The following is a 25074-nucleotide window of genomic DNA, read 5'->3' as shown; positions in this document are numbered from 1 at the left end:
GCAGCAACTCCACTGACCCAGCTACTCCACTGGACTTTGGTTTGGGCCGACCAGGAATGGCCAGCCAAAGGAACTTGAGTCAATTCGACTCACTTGAACCCAAGAGTCCTGGTCTACCCAGCTCGGCAGGCAAGCAGGTAGACTGGGAGTTTCCTGGAACCCCCAGGTGTTATGAGTGGTCTCGTAGACCACCAAAATATCTTCAAGATTATGTTAGTAAATAATGTGTGTACATTCTAGGGGAGAGGGGTGTAATGTATTGGGGTTTTTGCTTGTACTGATTCACATGTCTGTTTAAATGCTGCTTAACGGTTACTCAATGGTGTGCCTCTGTAACAGCTACGGACCAAGCCAGACTTCTTGTCTCCAGGAATATCATTGGTAGATTTGGGGCAGGAATGGGTTCCTTTAAACCTATTGGCCGCCGCCTAGTGGCCAACTGTATAAGTAGCTGTGCAGCAGCCTCTGTTTCAGTTCTGTTCTGCCTGACTCCAATAAAGCACGTTTCTGTTGGAACCTTACGTTTTGCTTATTGCCTGCAAAGAACCAGCTACACAACACTGCCCCTTGCCCTCCTGGATGTCCCTAGACTAATTAGCATGTTCAGTCCTTGATAGATGGATTATTTTGGATGAGATTATTGTTTTTAAAGGACCCTTTATATTTCCAAATATTTCTTCTAATGAGCATAATTGTGCTTTATTTTTCTACAGCTTTATTTTTATACTCAGGAGGTCAAGAAAGAATGGCCATCATCCTGGGGCTTTGAGATAGGTACAAGTCAGAAGCCAGGGGAAATCAAGAATTTAATAACCACCTTTATCTGTTCGGCAATCAATAACTTTCTCCCATGCCAGGGCTAGGAGAGGCAGCTGGAAATCTCATCTTTAAAAAAACATCACAGTGAAGCCAGTGCAGATGGTGCCTCTCTTCACAGGGCCTGCAGCTGTGAGTTGTTACAACATCTGTGCTCAGTGCAGCAGCCGAGGATGGGCACCGGGGTAAAGAAGGGCTTCCGATGGGCTCCTTTGGACAGATCAGGAAGGGAGAAGCAAAAGATGGAAGGGGGAACCTGATGCACAGCCAGCCCAGAGGCTGCTTGACAGCAAACATCCCTGCAAGAATCCCCAAATGTATGTTTTTTTCCCCATGCAGCTCTTCTTCTGTATAGGCCAAATTTCCATGGCAACAGACTAAGGTTCATAACAATAAATGAATCCAAAGTTCCAAATAGCAGGAAAAGAAAAACCCCAACAAACCTCATCATAAGAATAAAGCAGCACTGGATTTTAAACTATTGTGTTCTTTAACCAAAAAAAAAGATTCTGCAAAGAATCTGTTATTTATAAAATGTATAGGTCGTTCATCTTACTTCAAAGTAACTTGAATGCTTCCAGGCCTCCCCCAAGGGCGTCACCTGTGGGCCCAGGGCTGGCAACCGGCTTTGTGAGGAGGGCCAGCCCAGTTCAGCCCCTGCTGTGGAATATGGGACCATCCAAGCCCAGCGTCATAGAATATGTTTTAGGGCTGGAATGTGCTCTGAGGTCTTCTAGTCCAACCCCTGCTCAAGGCAGGAGCATTATACCATCCCAGTTAAAAGGTTGTCCAGTCTATTTTTGAAAACCTCCACAACTCTGGGAGGCAAGCTATTGCACTGATTAATTGCAATCAGTGTTGGAAAATTTCTCCATACTAGGTTGGCTCTCTCAACAGGCTTCCACCCTTCTTGCCCTGCCCTCAGGGGCTTTGGAGAACAAGTCTTCTTTTCTCTGACAGCCCCTCAAGTACTGGCTTGTCTTTTTTTTAACCTCCTTGGCAAGACCTCAATCTGATGCATCCAAAGGACAAGAGTTAAGATGTTCTTTTCCATGTGTGTTCCCCGTTTTGTGCCTGCTTGCTCTCTTGTAACCTCTTCCTTTCCAAAAAGTGTAAATACAAGCATTAATTTCCCCTTGCTAGTATACCAGAACCAGGTGAGGATTCCAAAGGGGTGGGGGACAAGGGGTGTAAGGCTGACCCCAAGCCCAGCTCCCTCCTGAATTAATTTCTAGAAGACTTCCCCATTATTTGGAGTGGTATCCTTCTGAAGCTCTAAGTTTGTTCAAGGCTGATTTTCCCAGTAAACCCTTTTAAAAATTCCTGTTCTCCTTCTCACTTTTTCTACTTTCCCAGGACCAAGCGACCGTTTCCCTCTCCTACCTTTTTCAAGGGTCCAGAACCAAATCCCTGCACAGCTGCTCTCCGATGGCCCATCCATTGATGTCTGATGTGTTGTTGTTGCTCCTTCTAGGTTATCTCAATGTGGAGTTCCTTCTTTCATCAATAGCATTGTGGGATAGTTCAGCAGGAGATGTCCCTGGCTCTCCCTGGCAATTGATCTAGGAAGATAAGTTGTGCTCACCAGATCAAGTGCGATCCCCATAGCTAGCAAAAGCAGTGGTGGATTCCAAAGGCCAAAGCTGGATTAGGCTCCTCTTTATGCAATGAGTAATCTGGCAGTTCAGTTTTGCTTGTATTTGGCTGAGGGAAATGGGATAAAATGGGAGCATCCAAACTTAACTTAGCACATCTATTTTGTATTAAACAACAAAGGGATTTGCAGAAGGTTTATAAAAATGTTGCTGGTGATGCCATACTACTGGTTATGCCCAGTAGGTCTCTGGATCCCCTCCCCAAAATAACATCTTCCAACAAGAAGGAAAGTTCTTCTCTGTCATAGATTCATTCTAAGACAGAAGCACAACCTCGGAGAACCATATTTATTGCAACAGTCACGGGATGCCTGCATTACAAAAAGAGGAGCCCAAGCAATTGGGAAATGGGGTTTTTATGGAGGTTGAGGGCTACAAGGCAAAAAATCCTAGGGATCTAACAGGAGACAGTGTTCGTAGCCAAGGGTTGAACTCTGGAGTCCTTGGTGCTTTCTGAGCGTGGGTGTCTCTTCCAGACATTTCATTACCAAGCTATGTAACACTATCAGTGCTAGTGTGGGATTTACTCTGTTTAGATATAGCCACTTTTGCTGCCACCGTTGATGGAGGCATTGTTTTCTCCTTGGGGATTTCCTTGTTTATATGATTGTTTCCTATTGGCAGGAATTGCTATTCTGCTTGCAGGAATTCTGTTTGAAAGCAGGCAAGAATACCCCAGCCAAAGAATTACTAAGGAGACAAGCGATCAAGCAAATTCAATTCAATTCAGTTCAATTCAAGCAAGGAACTACCAAGCTCAGAGGGCATCCAGGGGCTCCACCGTCCTTTCCTGAAGCAGGTGCTTTGTTCTTCATGGCTTAATGTTTTCAACCATGATTCCAAGGAAGTTTTCAGCCTTCTTTACTGGCCACTGATGGAACTTTTGCTGATTCTTTCCCCTTGACAGGTTCTGCTCCCTTCAAATTTTGGCCCAGAAACTTGCATCTCTCTGCTGTATTTCAGACCACAATGGTGCTCTCACCCATGCAGGCCCAAGCCATCTTTGCAATATCCATGCTTATTTCTTGTCAAGCCACCACAATCATCCCCAACCACCGTATCCAGACTAAACACGCAACTTCCATCTTAACTCTTATTACTTCCAAAATCTGGCCCTACTTCTTTCTCTACTTGCTAGTTCCTTACCTCTTTTCTCCTAAATAACCTGCCCTTGCACGCAGGATATGTCCACACATTTAGCCTGATCAAGTACAGATCCAGTGACTGCGTTTGCAAAATATGGGTTTCGGTTAGTTACCTACTGAGAGTGCGGAGCTTAAAAAGGTTTAATTTACTAGCCAGGGTTTGCTTGTTGCAAAATTGCATCAACACACCAAGCCCAGGTGGGCAGAAGGTATGCTGTCCTTCAACAACATGATGGGAGTTTGGAAAAAAAGACGAACCACCCTCTCAAGTTTACAAAAGGGAAGGAAGAGCTGTGTTAGTACAGGCTTGGTCCCACTCATTGGAGAGTGATCTGTATTTATCTCACACACTTCTGGTTTTCAACCAGGCTTGCAGTTTCTTCTCTACCTTTCAACCCGCAGCTCCTGGGGGCAGAAACCTCAGGTTTTGCAGCCCAAGGTTATTTTGTTAACCAGTTCTCATGAAACTAATTGGTTTTGCAGGAATGGCTGTGAACAGAATACTCTGAGGCTCTGCAAAGTGTGGATTTTCACACACAGGTAACCTCCCTGTGACACCCCCCCAATAATATTTAAAATGATATTTCCTATCATTTGGAACCATGAGTCAGAAACTGCTTGCTTAAATTGCACAACTGTAGATGGGATCATACAGACCAGAATTATACAATCAAAGTTGTAGAGTTCAAGGTGCGTGTAAAGAATTGGCAACTGGCACTTACATGTAGAAACTGGTTTACCTGAAGCCTGTTGACTATAGAAAAATGAAACAAAGTATTAGTACCGCATTATAGAGCCTTAGTAAGACCACACTTGGAATAATACGGCATCCAGTTTTTGGTCATCATGATATAAAAAAGATTCTGGAAAGAATGCAGAGAAGAGCAACAAAGATGATCAGGGGACTGGAGGGTAAAACATATGAAGAATACTTGCCTAGTATGTCTAGTCTAGTGAAAAGACTAGGGGTGACATGATAGCAGTATTCCAATATTTGAGGGGTTGCCACAAAGAAGAAGGGTGGTCAACTTATTTTCCAAAGTACCTGAAGGCAGGACAAGAAACAATGGATGGAAACTAACCAAAGAGAGAAGCAACCTGGAACTAAGGAGAAATTTCCTAACAGTGAGAATAAACCAGTGGAAGGGCTTGCCTTCAGAAGTTATGGGTGCTCCATCACTGGAGGCTTTTAAGAAGAGACTGGCAGTCACCTGTCCGAGATGGTATAGGGTCTCCTGCTTGAGCAGCGTTGGACTAGAAGACCTCTAAGGTCCCTTCCAACTTTGTTATTCTGTTATTTCCAAGTGATATTATAGGATTTCACCTCCCACCTTTTTTGTTTTGCCCATTGAGATGTCTCCAGCAATGCTGAAGAGCTTAGCTTAGTGGATTTCCTTAGTATGGGAAATAGATAAATTTTAGAAGAATCTTACTGATTTTACTAGATTTAGAAGACACCCCCTTCCCGAGTCTGGCCTACTGATTAAGGCACCAAGTAGGAGTAGGAGGGGAAAGAGAAGGAAACCACTCTTCACTTTTAATGTAAAAATAACCCCTCACAAACAGGAGTATAAAGGAGAATGTTTTTGTGACTTTAATGCTCTTGGAAGTTGCATGGATTAAAAGTCATTGGCCAATTAATGCCATCCATTCTTCTTCATTCCTGTATAGAATTTCTTGCCTGCAAATTTCAATGAAGCAATGAAGACAAATGGCTTTAATTAGACAGTCTTATAGAGCTGAGCTTCTCACTTATCTCAGTTTAATAAAGTTTATGGTGTATTAATCAGGTGGAAATGTTATTAGAAAAAGAGTGATAACTTTTTTCATGTGAAACAGAGATTTTTCTGGATATGAAGATTTTAAGTGGGATTGATCCTTGTGTTCTATTAGTCCCATTGTAAGGAGAACCAGATACCTCATTGGATCTAAAAATACATATTAAGCAGAATGTACACAGTCCTTTGGACAAATTCCTTCAAATTTTGACCACCAGTAGGGAGTAAATGAAACATAGAAGATTTTAAAAAGAATTTTCTATGAATTTGAACTCTGAATATTAAGGGTATATTTCAATGCTGCCTGTTCTTGAACGAAGATTTTTTTAAAAAAAGTTTAATTTGCCTTAGGTTTCCCAAAAATTGGTCTTGCACTGTGCTCAGATATAAACAGATGCCAAACAAAAATATTAAAGAATCCCCAGTGGGTTGTGGGCAAAACGTACTCACAAACCAAGCACTAATTGGTTCAACCAGCAGCCCTCAACTGGATTTCAGCTGCCTTTTGCAAGGGATTGATTCAGGACTTTGGTGGGAGCTGCCTCGCTTCCCCAGAGGCTGTGCTGGAGAAAGAGGGGAAAGATGTCAGAGGGGAAAATATAGGAGAAGGAAAGGAGTGGGCAAAGACATCTTACCCTCCTAGTTACTGTCCTACTGATGTAGTAACCAAATCAACACAAGATGGCGCCCAAGGACCGAAAAATGAAATTAAAGCTACCTTATAGCAGTAGTATTCAATTGCTCTTGTCCCTGTGTGCAAATTAGCTTGGCCAAAATTCCTGAGCCGAGCAACATTTCAGTAGATCTATACACAACTCCATGAAATCTCATGAAGCTTTAGCCTTTTTGCGTTCAACTTCAATTTTGTATCTATGACTTTGTATGATTGCTGCTTAAAAGATCACTGACCTATTTAAGCTGACTTTAGGCAGAAATCAGTTGAACCAACAACTTTTGTGATCCCTGAATCCAAGCTTCTGCAACCTGATTTGTTTACAAGGTGAGGGAGGATCTCACTCTTCCAAAAGCTGGTGGGAGGGAAATAAGTTGTTGGGTCTTGGCAGTGCTTTTTTTGTAAAAGAAAAAGGTGCTGGAACTCACACACATCATACAACCCGCCTTGCCTACCCTACAAGGTTCCATCCAAAAAAGGTGCCGAAACTCCATTCTGGGTGTTCTGTAACAAAAAGAGCCCTGGGTCTTGGACAGAAGTTAAATTTCATTTAAACGGTACATCTAATATAACAATTTCTGTGTGATCAAACTAAACGTTCAACTGCTCTAGACAGATGTTAGATTAAAAGTTTTCCTTTTTTAAAAAAAATCCTTTACCTTCTGAATATCCGGTGGCGCTGCCTCTCATCACAAAGATTACCTCCTCCCACGCTGCTAATTTTGCTAACATTCAGGGCCTGTTAACACATCCCTTTATTGCATTTTGTGTGTCTACACCTGGCTGATCTTTGGAAAAGTCCTCCTGTTAGGCTAATCAAGAGGGTAAGAAAAGCTAAAACCTATTGATTGACAAAGAGTTTTCATTTCCTTCCCCCCCTTCATCTCCAAGTAATGTTCAGAGCATCCATTTCAGCCTCAACCTCCCACATGTAGAAAAGAAATCCCGATGTTTTTATCCCTGGCCTGGTGGGCTTTAGAGAGGGCTGGTGGTTGCCCTGCTGTGAATTATTGACAACAGAGAACGCACACAACTCAAAGGAGGGCCAAAGACAGAAGAGGCGGTAATTCTGCATCTCCTGTGGGTTTTGCTCAACTCTGCTTCGGGTCAGGCCAGTTTCGAGCCTTGAAAAACTTCTTCAGTCCTTGAAGGTTGACAGGCGGGAAGTAGGGTCCAAGCCTCTTACGGATCCACCATTTCTGCTGCTGGGCGTGCTGCCCACCTGGCCGGCTGAACTTGTACCTGAAATGTTCTCCCCGAACCCACCTGCAAGGAGGCAAAAGCATTGCAATGAGAACCAAGCAACTTGCTTATTCCTCCTTCAGCAAAACAGAGCAAACTGGATTTTTTGGAGCAATTGGTTCCAAATAGGGCACTACCCATCTGGGTCCCTTCTGTTACAGGATCAGGACTTGGAGAAACAATTCGACCTGACCTGCCCCATAGATGGTGGGGGTCAACTTGAGATAATACAGGTAGTCCTCAACTTACAAGTTGGTTTAGTCACCACTCAAAGCTACAAGAGCACTAAAACAGTGACTTATGACTATTTTTCACATTTATGACCGTTGCAGCATCCCCTGAACAGGTGATCCAATTCAGACGCCTGGCTACTGACCCCTATTTATGAGAGTTGCAGTGTTCCCAGGGTCACGTGTTCCCCTTTTACGACCTTCTAACCAGCAAAGTCCATGGGGAAGCCAGATTCACTTAACAAGTGTGGCAAGAGAAGTCGTAAAATGGGGCAAAACTGACTTCACAGCAGAAATTTCAGGCCCAATTATGGTCGTTGAGGTCTGCCTGTGTTGTACCTTTTTTTTTTTTTTACTTCTGTGGACATCCCTGGACTAAAGGTCGAGATGGAGAAGAGGGAAGGCAGGAATTGGGGCAGCCCTTGCCTCCATGGAAGAAGGCTGAAAGGAAGGAAGGAAAGGGATCACTCCCCACAGATGCTGCTTTTGCAGGCTCTTGAATATCCTTTCCGTCACGGAAGAGCAGGTTCACTTTCTCTCTGCCAAAACCGTCTTCCTCCCAGCCTGGACATTCCTGTGCTTCCTCCTCCAGGCTGGGACAGCTGTGCTGCGAAGATGCCACCAGCCATCAGCTCACAATGACATCTTGCAAACGTCTCTAAGCTGTTATGGCTGGAGGCTAAACCTTCCAGACAGGTGAAAACGGCTGTGGAGGAGGCAGCTGTCTCTCTCTCTCTGGAACAGATGAGGTGTTTTTGGAGGGAAAACACAAGTGCACAGACAAACACACACATACACACGGTGGGAATGGGAGACAAGCAGGGTGGGTAAAATGTTTGCCTATGCAAAGGCTGGGGTGTTTTGTTTTTTTTCTTGTTCAATGAAAGAACAGTGGGAGAGGGATTGTGCCTAGAAAACTCCTGACATTGACAAGAAGGATCAAGCTGCACAGGGCAACTTGTAGCTGGTGATGCACAACATGCTAAACCCTAAATGAGGCAGTCTCTCTTTTTCCATGCATTAGAATCGGTCTTTGACTCTTGTAACTGCCTGGACAAGTTCCTGCAATGTTCTCGGCAAGATTTCAGAAGGGCTTGGTCGCTGTCTCCTTCTAGGGCTGCGAGAAAGCGCCTGGCCCAAGGTCACCTAGCTGGGTGCGTGCCTAAGGTGGAACTAGAATTCCTGGTGTTTCTAGCCTGAGGCCTGAACCACTAGGCCAAACGGGCACTCTAAATCAGGGGTCCCCAACCTCCAGGCCGTAGACCAGTACCAGGCATGCCAGCAACCGGTCCGCACAAACAAGCAAAGCCCCATCCATGGGATGCAGACAGCACACAAAACCACACACCCTCCAGTCCACAGAAAAACCACTCTCCACGGAACCAGTCCCTGGTGCCCAAAAGTTTGGGGACCTCTGCTCTAAATGAGAGTGGCAAAGTGCAGGGGCTGCCTGAAGCCCAATAATCCATATCCTGATGTAACATAATAATCAAGTTCCCACACATAATATTAAAGCCCCAATCTGCTTTGGACCTGATTTGCTGATCGAGCCAAATGATTTAAAAAAATCATTGTTATATGTTATATGTTTCCCTTCCTTTTTTAATCTGTTTTTGCCTTGTGCTTTCAACTGCAAGGAATCTGCAAACCCATTACACACCATACAGAGCTGCAACCGCGAAGAGGAAGCTCAAACCATAAACTATGGTTTGAAGCAATGTCTGATATCCCTAAACGTGTCCACAGATCATTCACTGACTTTTCTACAAGGTCAAGACTAGCGACCACAACCCAGCTGAGCGTAACGTGTCTCCAACCTCCCCATGTGCTTGTTACCACCAGTGGTCTGGACGGAGTCGCAGTGTCGCAAATGACATAATAGGCCTCCTTTGTGTGATAACGTCAAGATGCGTACGATGTCACTTGCCCTTTCCTGGGAGATGCTTCAACCCTGCCTAATTAGCTGAACACACAAGAGAACACCATGTTCTCTTCAGTTGACCTGGAGCAGCAGGAGGCTACATGCACAGGCCTTGAAGAGTTCCTTTGCACAAATGGGGCGGGAAGACTTGTGGACCAGGGATTCCTCTTATTCTAGGTCCATCTTTCCAGACTGTCTCTGGAACTCAGGCAGCATTCAGGCATCCTCCATCCTTTGCTCTCGCTCTAAGTAGAAATGCTGGAGTCACTGTGGGCCTTTCTTGCAGGCAGAGTTACTGAGATAGAGGCTTAACCATCTTAACCACATCTCAACAAAATGGACATGGAAGACATCCAGAGAAACGGCTTCTTTAGACCAGGGGTCCCCAATCCCCTGGGGCTGTGGCCCGTTCAGAAGCGGACCGTGTGCGCAGTTCCACTTGTGCATGCAGCGGGCAGGCAAGAGTGCAGCTCCATGTATGCGAGCAGCAGGCGCGTGTGCTCTCTGCTTGCGCAAATGTAGCTACCCGAACCCGCTCACGTGGAAGCATCCCCTCTCCCCCACCTCCACCCCCCATCGGTGTGCAAAGCTAGAAGGGTTGGAGACCGCTGCCTTAGACAACTCCTCCACACCTGGGAACAGACACTGCTGCACTGCAAGCTTCATTTGGCAATGGGGGGGGGAGGAGAAAGCAACCTGGATTTTTTTTAATCGAAATTTAATTGTCCTTTCACACTTGAACAAAACTTTCTATCAATCATGTAGCTAAATCGCATTATTAATTCCTCCTGTAGCCCAAACCAGGAGTCTTTTAAGATTTATGAGGACTAAGCTGCTTTATGAACTTTGAGCCAGGCCTAATATTTTGTGCCCGGATGTTTTGCAAATGTCCCTTTCCCCAAGTCAAGTTTCACACACAGTTAGTTTACTCCCACCATGATCTCATGTTTTAACCTTTTTTTCTTTTTACAGAAGAGAGCCAGTCATCTGCTTTTGATTTTCTGTTTTACTGCACTTGCACGGCAGCAACAAGCCACACCACAATCTAATTTCATTTTTAAGTGTCCAACGCATCCCAGTCAACTTTGTTCTCTAACACTTTAATTCTTCTTGAGATTAACTATCAGAGAACCCACATGAGTGAGCTAAGCTTTACGAAACACCAGGCCCAGATGGAAAAGTATGGTGAACAAATTCAGGCCCACAAATGTGTTCTCTCCTTTGGAAGACTTCATTTGGTGTGTGAACATGTGTGCAAGTATGTGTGAGGGCAAGAGGAAAAACATTCCAGGTGCAGGGCAAGGTTTATACCCCAATTCAGCCGTGTTCCATGTATATGCTATGCAAAGCCTTAGTATGACCACACTTGGAATATTGCATCCAGTTCTGGTCACAATACAAAAAAGATGTTGACTCTGGAAAGAGCGAAGAGAACAGAAACACAGGTATTTAGAATAGAATAGAGCTGGAAGGGATGTTGGGCATCTTCCAGTCCAGCCCCCTGCTCAAGGAGGAGAACCTATACCATCTCAGACAGGTGGTTGTCCAGTCTCTTCTTAAAAACTTCCAGTGATGGGAGTGCCCACGATTTCTGGTGGCAAGCTGTTCCACTGGTTAATTGTCCTCCCTTTTAGGAAGTTTCTCCTTAATTCAAGGTTGCTTCTCTCCTTGATCAGTTTCCAACCACTGTTTCTCGTCCTTCATTCTGGTGCTCTGGTGAACAAGCTGACCCCTTCTACCTTGTGGCAGCCTTTCAGATACTGGAACACTGCTATCATGTCTCCCCTATTTCTTCTTTTCTTTAGACTAGCCAAACCCAAGTCCTGTAGCTGTTCTTCGTATGTTTTAGTCTCCAGGCCTTTGATCATCTTAATTGCTCTTCTCTGATTTTTTTCCAAACTCTCAACATCATTTTTGTGATATGGTGGCCAAGATTGGCTGCAGTATACCAGCTGTGGTCTTACTACTAGGGTTTTATATTTAGGAGGCTGGAGGCTAAAACATATGAAGAACATTTGCAGGAATTGGGTATGTCTAGTCTAGAGAAAAGAAAGGCTAGGGGAGACGTGATAGCAGAGTTCCAATATTTGAGGGGCTCCTACAACAACAGGGGGTTGTCAAAATATTTCCCAAAGCACCAAAAGGCAAGATAATAAACCATGGTTGGAAACTGATCAAGGAGAGAAGCAATCTAGAACTAAGAAGGAATTTCCTAACAGTGAGGACAATTAACCAGTGGAACAGCTTGCAGTCAGAACCTGTGGGTGCTCCATCACTGGAGGCTTTCAAAAACAGATTGGAGAACCATTTCTCTGAAATGCTACAAGGTCTCCTGCTCGAGCAGGGGGTTGGAGTAGAAGACTTCCAAGGTCCCTTCCAAATCTCTTAGTCTATGTCCTGTGACAGGGCTGTTCAAACTTGGCCCTTTTATGACTTGTGGACTTCAATCCCAGAATTCCTGAGCCAGGCACACTGGCTGAGGAATTCTGGATGTTGAAGTCCAAAAGTCATAAAAGGGCCAAGTTTGAAGACCCCTGTTCTATGATCTGGACAAGACTGTCTAGAAGGTATCTGTGTGACAGGATACTTAGAAAAAGGATCTCCCTGATCAGGAGGTGCCCCTCCTTTGTCACCAGAGAAACTGTCTAGAATAAATGAAATACTTTGAATCTTTGCTGGAAAAGTGAACAGCATGAAGGGACATTTTGTTTAGTGAATATGTAAAAAAAACAACCCCCCCAAATTTTGGACAAACAATTCTGAAGATTTTAAAGGTTAAAGTAAGCTGAAACCACAGCTTTTTCTTTTAGGATTAATGGAAAGGCAACTAGAAACAAGTCATGGATCTTCCTTTTTCTGTGTGACAACCGCACAGTGATGTGCTCAAACGTTTGACAAGACCCACAACGGAGGAATAGTTGGTGAGGATGAAGGAATTTGCGGAGATGGCTGAACTGACTTTTTTGATGGGAGAAAAAACAATGTCTATATTTATTGCTGACTGGAAACCCCTTATAGGCTTTTTGCATAAAATGGAAAAAAATGCATTGAGACTTTGTGGTTTAGTGATTAGAAGAAAAATATAATAGAAAAGAGTGAGCTTTTTTGTAATCAAAAATGAAGAGACAATTTTGAAAATCTACTGTATTTATATTTGCTTCAAAGGAAACTGGAAACTTCTCTTTCCATTTCTTTTTATTCTTTCTTGCTTGCTTTTTCCTTGCTTTTCCCCCTCCTTTGCTTCTTTTACTCTTTATTAATAAACTTAGTAAACGTTTATTTTTATTTTTATAAAAAATGCCCCTTGAACTGGACTTACTTGGGTGGTGCCTTGCCTTCAAATGGGTTGAAGGCCAGAAGAGACAACATTTCTTTCTCGTTGGCCAAGAGTTTCCCGGCTAAGTGAATGATCCACTCGTTCTGCTCGTAGGTCTTGCGGAGAAAGGGAGCAGGGGGGTGGGGGGGGAGGGAGGGAAGAAAACACACATTTTGAGAAGCGATGAAAATGAAATGAATTTTAACTCAAACGTGTGAACTGGAAGCCTCTGAATAATAGAACATAAAGCAATGTATTAATATATGCAGAAAACAACCCCCATATTTCATGTGTTTATTACAGATGGGAGCTCTAAACTGATTATAGGTAGGTCCTCGACTTATGACAACATTTAAGCCCAAAGTTTCGGGTGCTGAGAACAATTACGTGAATTTTGCCCCATTTTATGACCTTTCTTGCCACAGTCGTTAAGTGAATCACTGCAGCTGTTCAGCTAGTGGCCCGGTTGTTAAGTGAATCTGGCTTCCCTGTTGACTTTGCTTGTCGGAAGGTCGCAAAAGGGGATCACATGACACACCCCCGGGACGCTGCAACCGTCATAAACATGAACCAGTTGCCAAGCATCCCGGATTTGATCACGTGACCCTGGGGACACTGCAAAGGTTGTAACTGAAAAATGGTCATCAGTTGCTTTTTTCAGTGCTGTTGTAACTTTGAGTGATCACTGTTGTTAAGTCGAGGACTACCTGTAGACAGGTTAGAAAACACGTGTCAGCTAGAAAAAGCTTCTACTGGGAATCTTCAGAAGGATTAACATGTTGATAATGAGAAACAATATGGCTTCATATCAATTCTACACTAAAGCAAAACAAAGCGATGGTTTGGCAAATAGAGCATTGCCATAGTTGTGTGGCAAGGACCAAGTCCTTGCAATGACTCATAATTCGGAGCAAAAACAGTGATGTCAACCACAGCCCTTGTAGCTTTTTCAGGTTCCTGTGAAGCCAAGGGTAACCCAAGTGAGCAATTAAACCACGATAGCCACTTCTGTCTTTGATATATTCACTGTATCCAATCTCCTAGAACAAAGATGAAAGTTTGACTGTGTGGGTCAAATCCAAGCCCAACCTTTTGAGTGGCATCTGGACACCTTTCCCAACACCCTGAAGAATAAGTCTCAAGTGTTGTTTTCACGACAGTCTTCTACAGATGGATTTTCTTAGAAGCAAATAGCTTGTAAATATTTACTCAATTAGATTAAAGAGAACTTGCTTTCAGAATTTATTTCCAAGGAGAAGACAAACTGAGTTGGGGGTTGAACAAGAAGCCCTCCAAGGTCCCTTCCAACTCTATTCTGATTGATTGATCGATCGATTAAAATTCTGAGAAATTCTCACAGAGGCAGAATGTGGTTGTCGCTTGCCCTGAGTGATGAAATGGCAAAGTGGTTGTATATCCGGTCTTCCACTTGGGCGCATGTCTCTCTTCAGCCATCTCTAACCACCTTACTTTTCCCCCGTTTTCTTGAAATCCTGGGGAAAATTCTTAAGGGGCTTCTTCAGTTAAAAAACCCCCCTACTGCCACTGCTAAAATTGAGCTCTGTCCTTGAGAAATGGTTGGAAGATAGTTGCTTCCCTCAGAGACATTTGAAGAAATTTTTCTATCCAATTTCTCTGCCCACAAGTTTGGTGACGATTTTGAAAGGTCTTTTATGGCCAGTTCTTGCTACTTAAAACATCCATCATAATGAGTAATTCAACTTTCCCCGTGTTCTCTCAAATAAACACTCTGAACTCAGTACTATTCCTTGTTGAAGTGCCACTGTTAGGGGGGAAAAAATCCTTGTGAGCAACTGCTGGAATGGAAACTCCCAGATGGTGCTGGAACAAAACAGAACACAAGGACACTGAGAGGATATCAACACGGTGCTCATCCGAAGAGGACACCCCACTCCCACTCTCAAAAACCCTTCAGCTCCTGACAGGGAACACCTCATCTGACAGCACAGAACATAAAATAACAGAGTTGGAAGGGACCCTGGAGGTCTTCTAGTCCAACCGCCTGCTCAGGCAGGAGACCCTGTACCCTTTCAGACAAGTGGCTGTCCAGTCTCTTATCGAAAGCCTCCAGTCATGGAGTATTCACAACTTCTGAAGGCAAATCCTTACTGTCCATTAGTTAACCGTTGCTAATATCAGGGTGGAATCCTGGTTCCTTTCTCATGTTAGTGGCCTGAGTTGAGACTGAGGGCCCAAGCCCAGCAAGGAAGTTTGGAGGACCCTTTTTCCAATACTCCCCCGCTCCAGGGTTCTTGAGGGAAGTAAAGGGGGGTTCATAATCATAATAGTAAAGTTGGAAGGGACCTTGGAGGTCATCTAATCCAACCCCCTGCTCAGGCAGGAAACCCTACACCATTTCAGACAAATGACTGTCCAGTCTCCTCTTAAAAACTCCCAGGGTTGGAGCATTCACCGCTTCTGGAGGCAGGTTGTTCCACTGGTTAATTGTTCTAACTGTTTATAGAAAGAAAGAAAGAAGAAGGTAAGGAAGACCTTCAGAGTCCAGCTGCTCAAATTATTTCGAACCCTCTAACTCATCAGTAACAATTAATCAGAATGGCTTGCTTCTGGAAGTTGTTGTGGGTGTCCCTTCCAACTCTGTTATTCTGTATTTTTTCCAAGTAGGTAGCTGTGCTCTGGGTACTCTTGCCCAACTGCCCTTCCCATGGATGTGCTTTTTCTTTGTAGTTCTCCTCCAGGATCTGCTCTATTTTCAAACTCAGCCTCTCTTTTGCTGACTTCTCTCCCTTCTTCCCACGAGATGCAGTTCTGTCCAATTTTGGGAGCATTTGCTGATGGACTCCTAAGTCCCTTTCACATCACTTCTTTCCAACATTCAGCTGAGTTGGAAAGGATAAAAAAAGCAAAGGGTTATTATATTTGGCTAATCATATATTTTTTTATTTTATTTTAATTCCATTTATATCCCGCCCTTCTCCGAAGACTCAGGGCGGCTAAGTAATGGTGTGTTACAATTAAAAGCACTTCTGGTATAGCAATTAAGCAACGACATTTTTTTTCTTAATGCTCTTTGGAAGTGGGTGATCCAGATGGATCCACAAGTGTATAAAACTTTTGATGTGCCAATATTCAAAAAGTCCTCATTCGACCGTGACAGGTTTTAGGCCTCCTTTTTCTGCTTCCAGTGGAAATCTGGGCATGTCCCCAAAGAGGAAGTTTTTCTAGAATCCGCCTAAAGAAGGGACTCTTGCGTATCAAGCAGTGAAGAGTTCCACCCCCCCCCCCAAATCTGTTGCAAGGCAGGCAGAGGGATGGAAATGGCTTCTCCCATACTTCTTACCGGTAGTTGCTCTTCAGGAACCAGTCAAGAGTCTGTTGGCTACCCCCCCACAGACCCGGCAGCAGGCCACTGAATGGAATCTAGAAGCCATTTGGCATTTTAAATTATGTTTTAATCCCACCCCCCCATTTGTTTATTGGTTCTATTGTGTGATAAACCCACTTCAATTGTCCCACCTGCATTGGAAAGATGACCATTACGACAACAACAACAACAATAACGAAGAAAAAGACTCTGCTGCTTAAATATTAGGAATATATTCCCCTGGAAACACTTCCTCCTTTTCCATTTCAGGCACTTGAACCACAGATTCCAGTGAAGAAGACTATGTATGGCTTTCAATGGAGTCATCCCAAACAGAAGAAAACATTGCACCATAACATTATGGCAAACATGATATTGTCAGGCTTCTATCAAAGCTTTGTAGCAGTGACATTTTTACTGTAGACTTTTTTTCCTGGCAATACTTGCAAAAACCCTTCCCTTGTTACTGTCAGATGGACATTCTTTTTAAAACTATGGTCATCTCAGAAGATAATTGCAAACCCACTCCTTAACCCAGAGTGCTGGAAACTTAAAAAGTTTGCTCCGTTTCAATATTCAGGGGAGGAACGTTGTAAAAGCTAAAGCTAGAATATCAGAAATGAAGCAGGGTGAAGGCATTTTTAATAGTTAGAAAAACTGTTACTTTCTCTACTTAGAGAAACACAAGAGAGTAGTTAAAGAAACATGAGAAACTTATCAAAAAAAATTAGGAAAAATTCTAACTTTGCTCATAATTCTATTGCGCTAGCCAGGCAAGTACATGTGTGGCCAAAGGACCTAAACTCTTCGCAATCTTTCTCTGTAGTCACAAGATTTTACCCTGGCAGTTCTCAGGATCTGTGATGGATAGCAGTGTTTGGATGGGCACCTTAAACATCTCAAGCTTGGATAGGTGAATCTCAAATCTTGTCACGATGCTGGGAAGCAAGGCTAGTCTAATTTAAGTGCCAGATACTCAGTTGGGTCAACTGTTTTAGAATTGCCCCGTTCAGTGGGAAACTCACCTGGAAGGCAGCAAACCACATGAGCCAATCCAGGCGATAATGGTAGGGGCTGATCAGGCAGGGCCGCCTCTGCAGATTCCCTGGTTTACACTTGAATTCATATTCTTCCCAAACTGCAGCAGGATTATTGGGGTCTGAGCTGGAGGTCCCTTGGATTACAACCTCGGTTCTCTCTTTGGTTATGCTGCAAGAGAGAAGAGGGTGGTGACATGAGAGCAGTATTCCAGTATTTGAGAGGCTGCCACAAAGAAGAGGGGGTCAAATTATTCTCCAAAGCACCTGAAGGCAGGACAAGAAACAATGGTTGGAAACTGACCAAAGAGAGAAGCAACCTGGAATTAAGGAGAAACTTCCCAACAGTGAGGAACAGCTTGCCTCCAGAAATCGTAGGTGCTCCATCACTGGAAATGGAGGCTGGACAGTTACTTATCTAAGATGGTATAGGTATAGGATATCCTGTTTGAGCAGGGGGCTGGACTAGAAGACCTCCAAGGTCCCTTTCAACTTCTATTCTATTCTGTTCTGTTCTGTTCCGTTCCGTTCCATTTTCTATATTCTATCTATATTCTATTCCTGAGTGCTCTGAAGGTCTTGAGATCCTACCAAGAGGCTTCTAGGGACGGCTTAAGCACCAGGGCAAAGAAACATTCAAGAGCCAGGGTGCAACTTCACAGCACAGCTTTAGAGGCAGACGAGAAAGGCTTTCCGGATTCCCAGGAAGGGATGGTCCAGCAGAGTCCTGATTATGTATCAAGATTTCATGGGGCATTCACAATATATTAGAATTGAAGCGCCTACAAGTAATCCTTGACTTACAATACAACAGTTTGTTTAATAACCGTTTGAATTTACAACAGTACTGAAAGAAGTGACTTATGATTGTTTTTCACACTTAGGACCGTTGCAGCAGCCTCATGGTCACGTGACCAAGATTCAGATGCTTGGCAACTGACTCATACTTATGGTTGCCATGTCCCGGAGTCATGTGTCCCCCTTTTGCAACCTTCTGGCAAGCAAAGTCAGTGGGGAAGCCAGATTCACTTAACAACCGTATTATTAACTTAACAACTGCTGTGCCAAGAAAGGTGGTAAAATGAGGCAAAATTCACTTAACAAAGGTCTCACTTAGTAACAAAATTTTGGCCTCCATTGTGATCATCAGTCAAGGTCTACTTGTATTTAAAAAATGATCAGTAAAGAAGTGCAAAAAACGGCGATGTGTATTTTCACAGGCAATTAACAAGCCTAGTTATCAATCGATGCCAAATAAAAAATATAAATGATAAAAAAGATCTATATTAGTTAAAACAAATCCCCATATTTTTTGAAGAAAAACATTAAAAAGTGAAATGTTGTTCAAACCATGCAAAGCCTCACCCAAGACCACCAAACTCTGGGACAGAACCCACCTACTTTCCTTTCATTGGATTTGTCAATCATACTTGGGCTTATCATTATCACTACCTCTGCAGTTCTCTTTTTAAAAATTGTACTCCAGTGGGAATAAAAGATAAGTACTTTTGATCCTTATCAAACTGTCAGACCGCTGTTTCTCGTCAGTCTATTTGGGGTCCACTTCTAGTACACGTAGCCCTTTTTTGTAGTGAGTTGGCAAGGCGACGCCTGTCAGCATTGTGATGTCTGCTGGAGAACAGACAACTGAGGCTACACAATCACTGCGGCCCTTAAAGACCCCAACTGGCCCCATCTAAAGTTGTACAGGTAATCCTTGACTTACAACAGCTGGTTTAGTGACTGTTCAAAGTTACAAGAGCACTGAAAAAGTGACTTATGACTGTTTTTCACTCTTATGACTATTGCAGCATCCCCATGGTCACGTGATCAAAATTCAGACATTTGGCAACTGATTCATAGTTATGACGGTTGCAATGTCCCGGAATCACGTGATCCTCTTTTGTGATCTGACAAACGAAGTCAATGGGGAAGCCAGATTCACTCAACTACGGTGTTACTAACTTAACACCTGCAGTGATTCACTTAACAACCGTGGCAAGGGAGATTGTAAAATGGGGCAAAATTCACTTAACAAATGTGTCACTTAGCAACGTAAAGTTTGGGCTCAATTGTGGTTTTAGCCTGAGGACCACCATTAAACGTACATACTCAACAAGATCACAATCAGTTAACTACAGGAATTGTAAGCAATGGTTTGAGCAAAGCATGTTCTCATTCTGTTACAACCGACGTGGAAAAAATAGATGCTCTGCCTCTTGGACTTGCACTGAAGACTGAAGGAAGGCTGTTAAAAAGGTCAGCCAGGATCATAAATCGTCAGGGATATTTTGCAGGAGGCGTTTGCTGCTAGTGCCAAAGTAAAAGCTGTAGGACAATTGTCAGCCAGAAATGGCAAAACGTGCTTGAAGCCTTGTTGGCTATGTTAAAAAATTCCTATGGAAAAAGGAAGGGATTTAGTGAATATTTGACGGATTGGTTTGTATGATCCTTTTCTAGCAGGCGTTCAAGGCAGCAAGCACAGCGCTCCGTCCTTTGATTTTCCCCACCACAATAGCTCTGTGGAGAGTCTGTCTGAGAGTGCAGGAATTCCCCAGGTCATCTGCTGGAACTTCCATGGCTGAGGATGGAATCAAACTGGGCTCCTCGGGATGCAAGGATGGAACCATTAAGATTTTCAGATTCTGAGACTAGGATGCAAGAAGGCCTGTGATTGGCCATGGCTGAATCCAGATCCAGACTCTGAGCTTTCCAAGCCAAGAGAAAAGTTGTACAAAAGACACAGGACATAGAACAGGGGTAGGCAACCTTGGCTCTTTTATGACTCGTGGACTTCAACTCCCAGAATTCCTGAGACAGCATGGCTGGCTAAGGAATTGTGGGAGTTGAAGTCCATGAGTCATAAAAGAGCCAAGGTTGCCTACTCCTGACGTAGAATAGAGTTGGAAGGGACCTCGGAGCTAATAGCTGTCCAGACTCTGCCTGAGTACATTTGACAATGAGTTGCTACCCATCTCCCTGGATGGATAATCATATGTTGGAAAACTGCTGACAGTCAGTGTCAAAATATTGGCATAGAATAGAATAGAATAGAATAGAATAGAATAGAATAGAATAGAATAGAATAGAATAGAATAGAATAGAATAGAATAGAATAGAATAGAATAGAATAGAATAGAACAGAACAGAACAGAACAGAATTCGAAGGGACTTTGGAGGTCTTCTAGTCCAACCCCTTGCTCAGGCAGGAAACTCTATACCATTTCAGACAAGTGGTTGCCCAGTCTCTTCTTAAAAACTTCCAGTGTTGGAGCATTCACAACATCTGGAGGCAACTTGTTCCACTGGTTAATTGTTCTAACTGTCAGAAAATTTCTTCTTAGTTCTAGGTTGCTTCTAGTCTTCTAGTCCAATCCCCTGCTTGAGCAGGAGACCCTATATCATTTCAGACAAACAGTTGTCCAGTCTTTTTTTGAGGGAACACCAACAACTTCTGAAGGCAAGCTGTTCCACTTGTTAGTTGTTCTCACTGTTAGGAAACTTTTCTTTAGTTCTAGGTTGCTTCTCTCCTTGGTTAGTTTCCAACCATTGTTTCTCTTCTTGCCTTTTGGTGCTTTGGAAAATAGTCTGACCTGCTCAGTCTTTGTATCTTTGTAGACAATAAAGGGTGTCCATGATGAAGAAATGTTTCACATCCTTCCTTTACAGAGAGCAAAATGCCTTTTCTTTTTTTGTGTGGAGGGAAAAAGATGGAAGGGGTGTCAGAGGAAAACTATAAACTTCGATGAAGGATCTGAAGGAGTGCAGCCTCTTCCCCCCCATCATAACACCAGAACTTGGAGTCTTCTATTAAAATTTGATGGCAGTAAACATGAGGCAGAGATACTTAAAAATGCCACAAGAGACATGTTGGTGACAGCCACCATAAATAGGTAAGAATGGTCAGGCTCATTAGCCACTTGATAGCATGTAGCAAAACAGAACTTGCAAGTTAAAAGCCATATAATTCAAGATGCTTGGGAAAATTACATGGGTAGTCAATTTCAATTCAGCCAGATAGCTCAGTTAGTGCAATGCTGGCTTGGGGGTTGGGGCAATCCTAGTCACAAATCATCTGGAAGGCTTGATGTCATTTGAGTTGGACGTTGGTCTTGATCTCAACAACCCATTAAAGGTTCTTCCTTGGAGCCAAATCTTTCATCTGAAGAACACCTCCCTGGAATGGGCAGTTTTTTTCTCTGCTATGTAAACCTGCTTCAAGGGTGTCAGATATAAGCTCCACCTCCAGGGATTTCCTAATTTATTCACTCTTTCCAGGAAAACTCCGTGCGACATCATGAAGTGGCTTGCTGCCAAGCAGAATGCAAATCTGGAGCATAATATAAAAAGTATGCTCATCGTTCAAAACACATCAAACTTTACAGTATCGCAGTTTCCTTATGAACTGCAGTTCTCTGTCAGAGCAGAAATATTGCCTGGAGTGATGGGGAGAGAGCAGAAACAACCACACAAACAAAACAGGCTTCTGTTGTTGTAGAGCTACCTATGCAATCAAGAGGTGCGGAAAAGCTGCAGTGGCCATCTCCCTGTGCCAACAACTGCAGAAGAAACAGCTTCTGCGTGGCTGGGACTGGGGGAGGGAGCATTAACCGGGCCTGACAGAGAGCAGGAAAGTCCCTCTTGCCACTTGGGCATGGACTGTGGTGGCTTGTGTTAGAACAACAATCCAGATTGGATTTTTCTTTTGTTTATTTCAGCTACAAGGAGAGACAAAAAGCACTTCAGGACCATGTAAATTTAGTCTTTTCTGCCGCTGCTGGCAGCCTCAGTTACTCTACCGTTCCTTGGCTCCAGCTTGCTGCACACTGACTAGTTTTTGGCAGCTAAAGTTCACTTGTGTGCATTGTTGTTGTTAGCTGCGAAGTCGTGTCCGACCCATCATGACCCCTTGGACAACGTTCCTCCAGGCCTTCCTGTCCTCTACCATCTTCTGGAGTCCATTTAAGCTCACGCCTACTGCTTCAGTGACTCCATCCAGCCACCTCATTCTCTGTCGTCCCTTTCTTCTCTTGCCCTCAATCTTTCCCAGCATTAGGCTCTTCTCCAGTGAGTCCTTTCTTCTCATTAGGTGGCCAAAGTATTTGAGTTTTAGCTTCAGGATCTGGCCTTCTAAAGGGTTGATCTCCTCTAGGACTGATCTCAGGGTTGATCTCCTCTAGGACTGACCGGTTTGATCGCCTTGCAGTCCATAAGGTGCCATAAGGCCTTGAACCCTCTCGTTTGCTTTGCTTTGAAGCAAAAGCTGAGGACCACCCATCCATCTTCCAAACACGTATTGCTTTCTCCCATGTAATAATAATAGTAGTAGTAGTAGTAGTAAAGTTGGAAGGGACCTTGGAGGTCATCTAGTCCAACCCCCTGCTCAGGCAGGAAACCCTATACCATTTCGGACAAATGGCTGTCCAGTCTCTTCTTAAAAACTGCCAGTGTTGGAGCATTCACCACTTCTGGAGGCAGGTTGTTCCACTAGTTGATTGTCCTCACTGTCAGGAAGTTTCTCCTTAGTTCCAGGTTGCATCTCTCCTTGGTTAGTTTCCATCCGCTGCTTCTTGTCCTTAAAAGAGTTGCAGGCATTTGAAAGACAGATGATGACTCTGCAGAAACAACTCCACACAGAAAGGGAGTTGTTTTACATTGCACTTCCTGGAATGCTCTTGTGACCAGACATGTCCTCCTGCCCTGAAAAGATTCTTGAGTGTTTTTAAATGGATTTCTGGTGCTGCTTTTTCCTCTTACAAAGTACAGTGGCATGGCTGAAAGAGAGACCAAGAAGACATGTCAGATGCTCTTCAGATATTGAGGGTCTTACCTTCCAAATGCTCCGTATGTGTTGACGATCCTGAGGGGGTTGTAGGAAGTATTCATGATCTGCCGGGAACTAATCAGATTGAGAACCACTGGAATGCTGAGGAAGATGATCAGTGCCCCCAAGGATACATTCACAGCTTTGCGGATGTAGCTCCCTGCGGAAAAGACAAGATGCCCTTTTCTTAGGCTGATTCTTTCCTGGACAGACGTTAAGGATGGAGGGTGCAATGTGGCAAGGCTGTAGCTTGAGTGACCCATAGTCACTCATGAACTTCCAAAGCCGAGGAACTTTTGAACCAGTCTAGCATTGATATAATGGCTTAAAATATCTGGCAGCCTTTGCTTGCCTGCTGGGGATAATGGGACTTGTACTCCAGTAGTACATACCAATCATTCAGTTGGGAAAAACAAACTTTTATTTAATACAATAAATTATTTCCCAAAGCCAACTGGGGATTTCTGGCAAAGTACAGAAAAGTCTGTATTCTAGCTGATTCTTGGTGGAGAAAAAGTCCAAAATTCACATAAACAGCAATATTTATTATTGTGCTCCAAAGCTAAAGCTTAGTCTCCTCATCTAATTAACTTTATTCACCTGTCTCCAGGTACTGCAATGTCCACTATCAAAGCTTTTCGGTATTTTTCAATTCAGGATTACCTTAATAAATATATTGTTCCAATAGGGATTCAGGATTATGCATATTATTTTTTCCTTATGAACATCATGCTCCCCTTTGTCATTCCTGTGTGACAAGTCTAGATGCAAGTCAAAATATGTGGCCAGACAGATCAAGAGGCAGCCTGATGAAGGTGCTGGCCAAGGCATGGAGAGACCCAGATGCTGGTCCCCCATCAGCCATGGAAGCTTCCTTATGAATGAGACACATTGGAAAAGGGGGATGGTTTCAGATCATGTGATCCTGGCCATCTTGGTTGCTTGTAGCCCCTGCTATTGGGTCTAAAGGCAGCCCATTTCCCTTCCAGCTTTACTGAAACACGCTCTCTTCCATTAAAGAAGCAGACTTGAAATATTCACAAGCATATTGAAGAGTCATATCAATGAGTATTGGAATTCAGAAACTCACCATGATTGGTTATTTATAATCTGCATTCCCACATGTTAAACGTGGGTAATATTAACCTTGGCTAGTTCCTGTGTGTGTCACTGCATTGTGGGGACTCCACCTCTTTGGTTACTTTAGAAACTACATGACTAGGTTGAGTAGAGGCTGTGTATATGAGTGCAGCCAATGCAAATGAAATAAACCTGGCTAGAAATAAACTAAAACATTGTTTCTCGTCTCGTCTTTCTCCCTCTACATAAAAATATAGCTTTCTCCTTTACAGGGAACTTAAGTTTTTAATCTATTTTCAGCCAGTTCCAGGTCAGAGACTTACAGCATGTCAGCGCTCTCTCTCTCTCTCTCTAAAATAAAAATTAAAGGGTTAATCAATTGAGAAGAAAAGTCACTTCTGAGATGAGACTGACTGGTGGTGCCTTCATGTACACAGCTATCATAGATAACATCTTCCTGACTTCTGAGTTCAGCCTCACAGGAAATGCTGATGGTCTCCTATCCAGTCCTGCTTAATTGATCAATTAAAGGCTATAAAATATTAAAACAGGTGGAACTTAACAAACATCACATTGCCCTCTGTTTGGAGTGGATTACGTTGCAGAGGAAACTCTTGTAACCAGCTGCATGAATTTCACATACCATATTGCAAAGGGCCGACTTTCCCTGCTGCCTGTTCAGCTTGTATCTTTAAGACGTGGGCCTTCAGAGATCCTTTGCTGGAACCAAACCAGATTCCCAAGGAGGCATCGTCAAAACATGCTATGCTAGGCACGATGGTTAGCCAGTTTAGGAAGCTTAGATTCCCACTTATGATCAGCAGTACCTAAGAGGAAAGAAGGCGAAATACCCGTTCAGATGTCAACCGTCCCACTCAGTCATCAAGCAAAGAAAGACTGCTGGCCATTTGTTTTTGCCAAGAATCTCTACTTTACTGAAGCTTAAGTGGCTACAGAAGTAGCATAAGATGAATCTGACGTTTTCCCGCGCAAACAAAGCACCTTGCTAAT

At 43.5% G+C, this 25074-nt stretch overlaps 1 protein-coding gene across 1 annotated transcript in view; it reads right to left on the bottom strand.

The window, feature by feature from the left end:
* Positions 1–414: 414 nt before the first annotated feature.
* Positions 415–25074, bottom strand: part of LMF1 (lipase maturation factor 1) — a 110207-nt gene continuing 85547 nt past the window's right edge. The window contains exons 4-8 of the mRNA XM_083373072.1: positions 24707–24890; positions 22990–23143; positions 17148–17331; positions 12780–12892; positions 415–7333 (exon numbers count right to left, since the gene is read on the bottom strand). Coding sequence (XP_083229198.1) covers positions 7159–7333; positions 12780–12892; positions 17148–17331; positions 22990–23143; positions 24707–24890 — 810 coding nt within the window. The 3' untranslated portion in view covers positions 415–7158. The remainder of the gene's footprint in view (positions 7334–12779; positions 12893–17147; positions 17332–22989; positions 23144–24706; positions 24891–25074) is intronic.

The sequence above is a fragment of the Vipera ursinii genome, assembly GCF_947247035.1.
Source record: "Vipera ursinii genome assembly, chromosome: 13".
NCBI lineage: Eukaryota > Metazoa > Chordata > Lepidosauria > Squamata > Viperidae > Vipera > Vipera ursinii.
The sequence above is the reverse complement of the archived record's forward strand: the minus strand, read 5'-3'. Positions and strand labels throughout refer to the sequence as shown.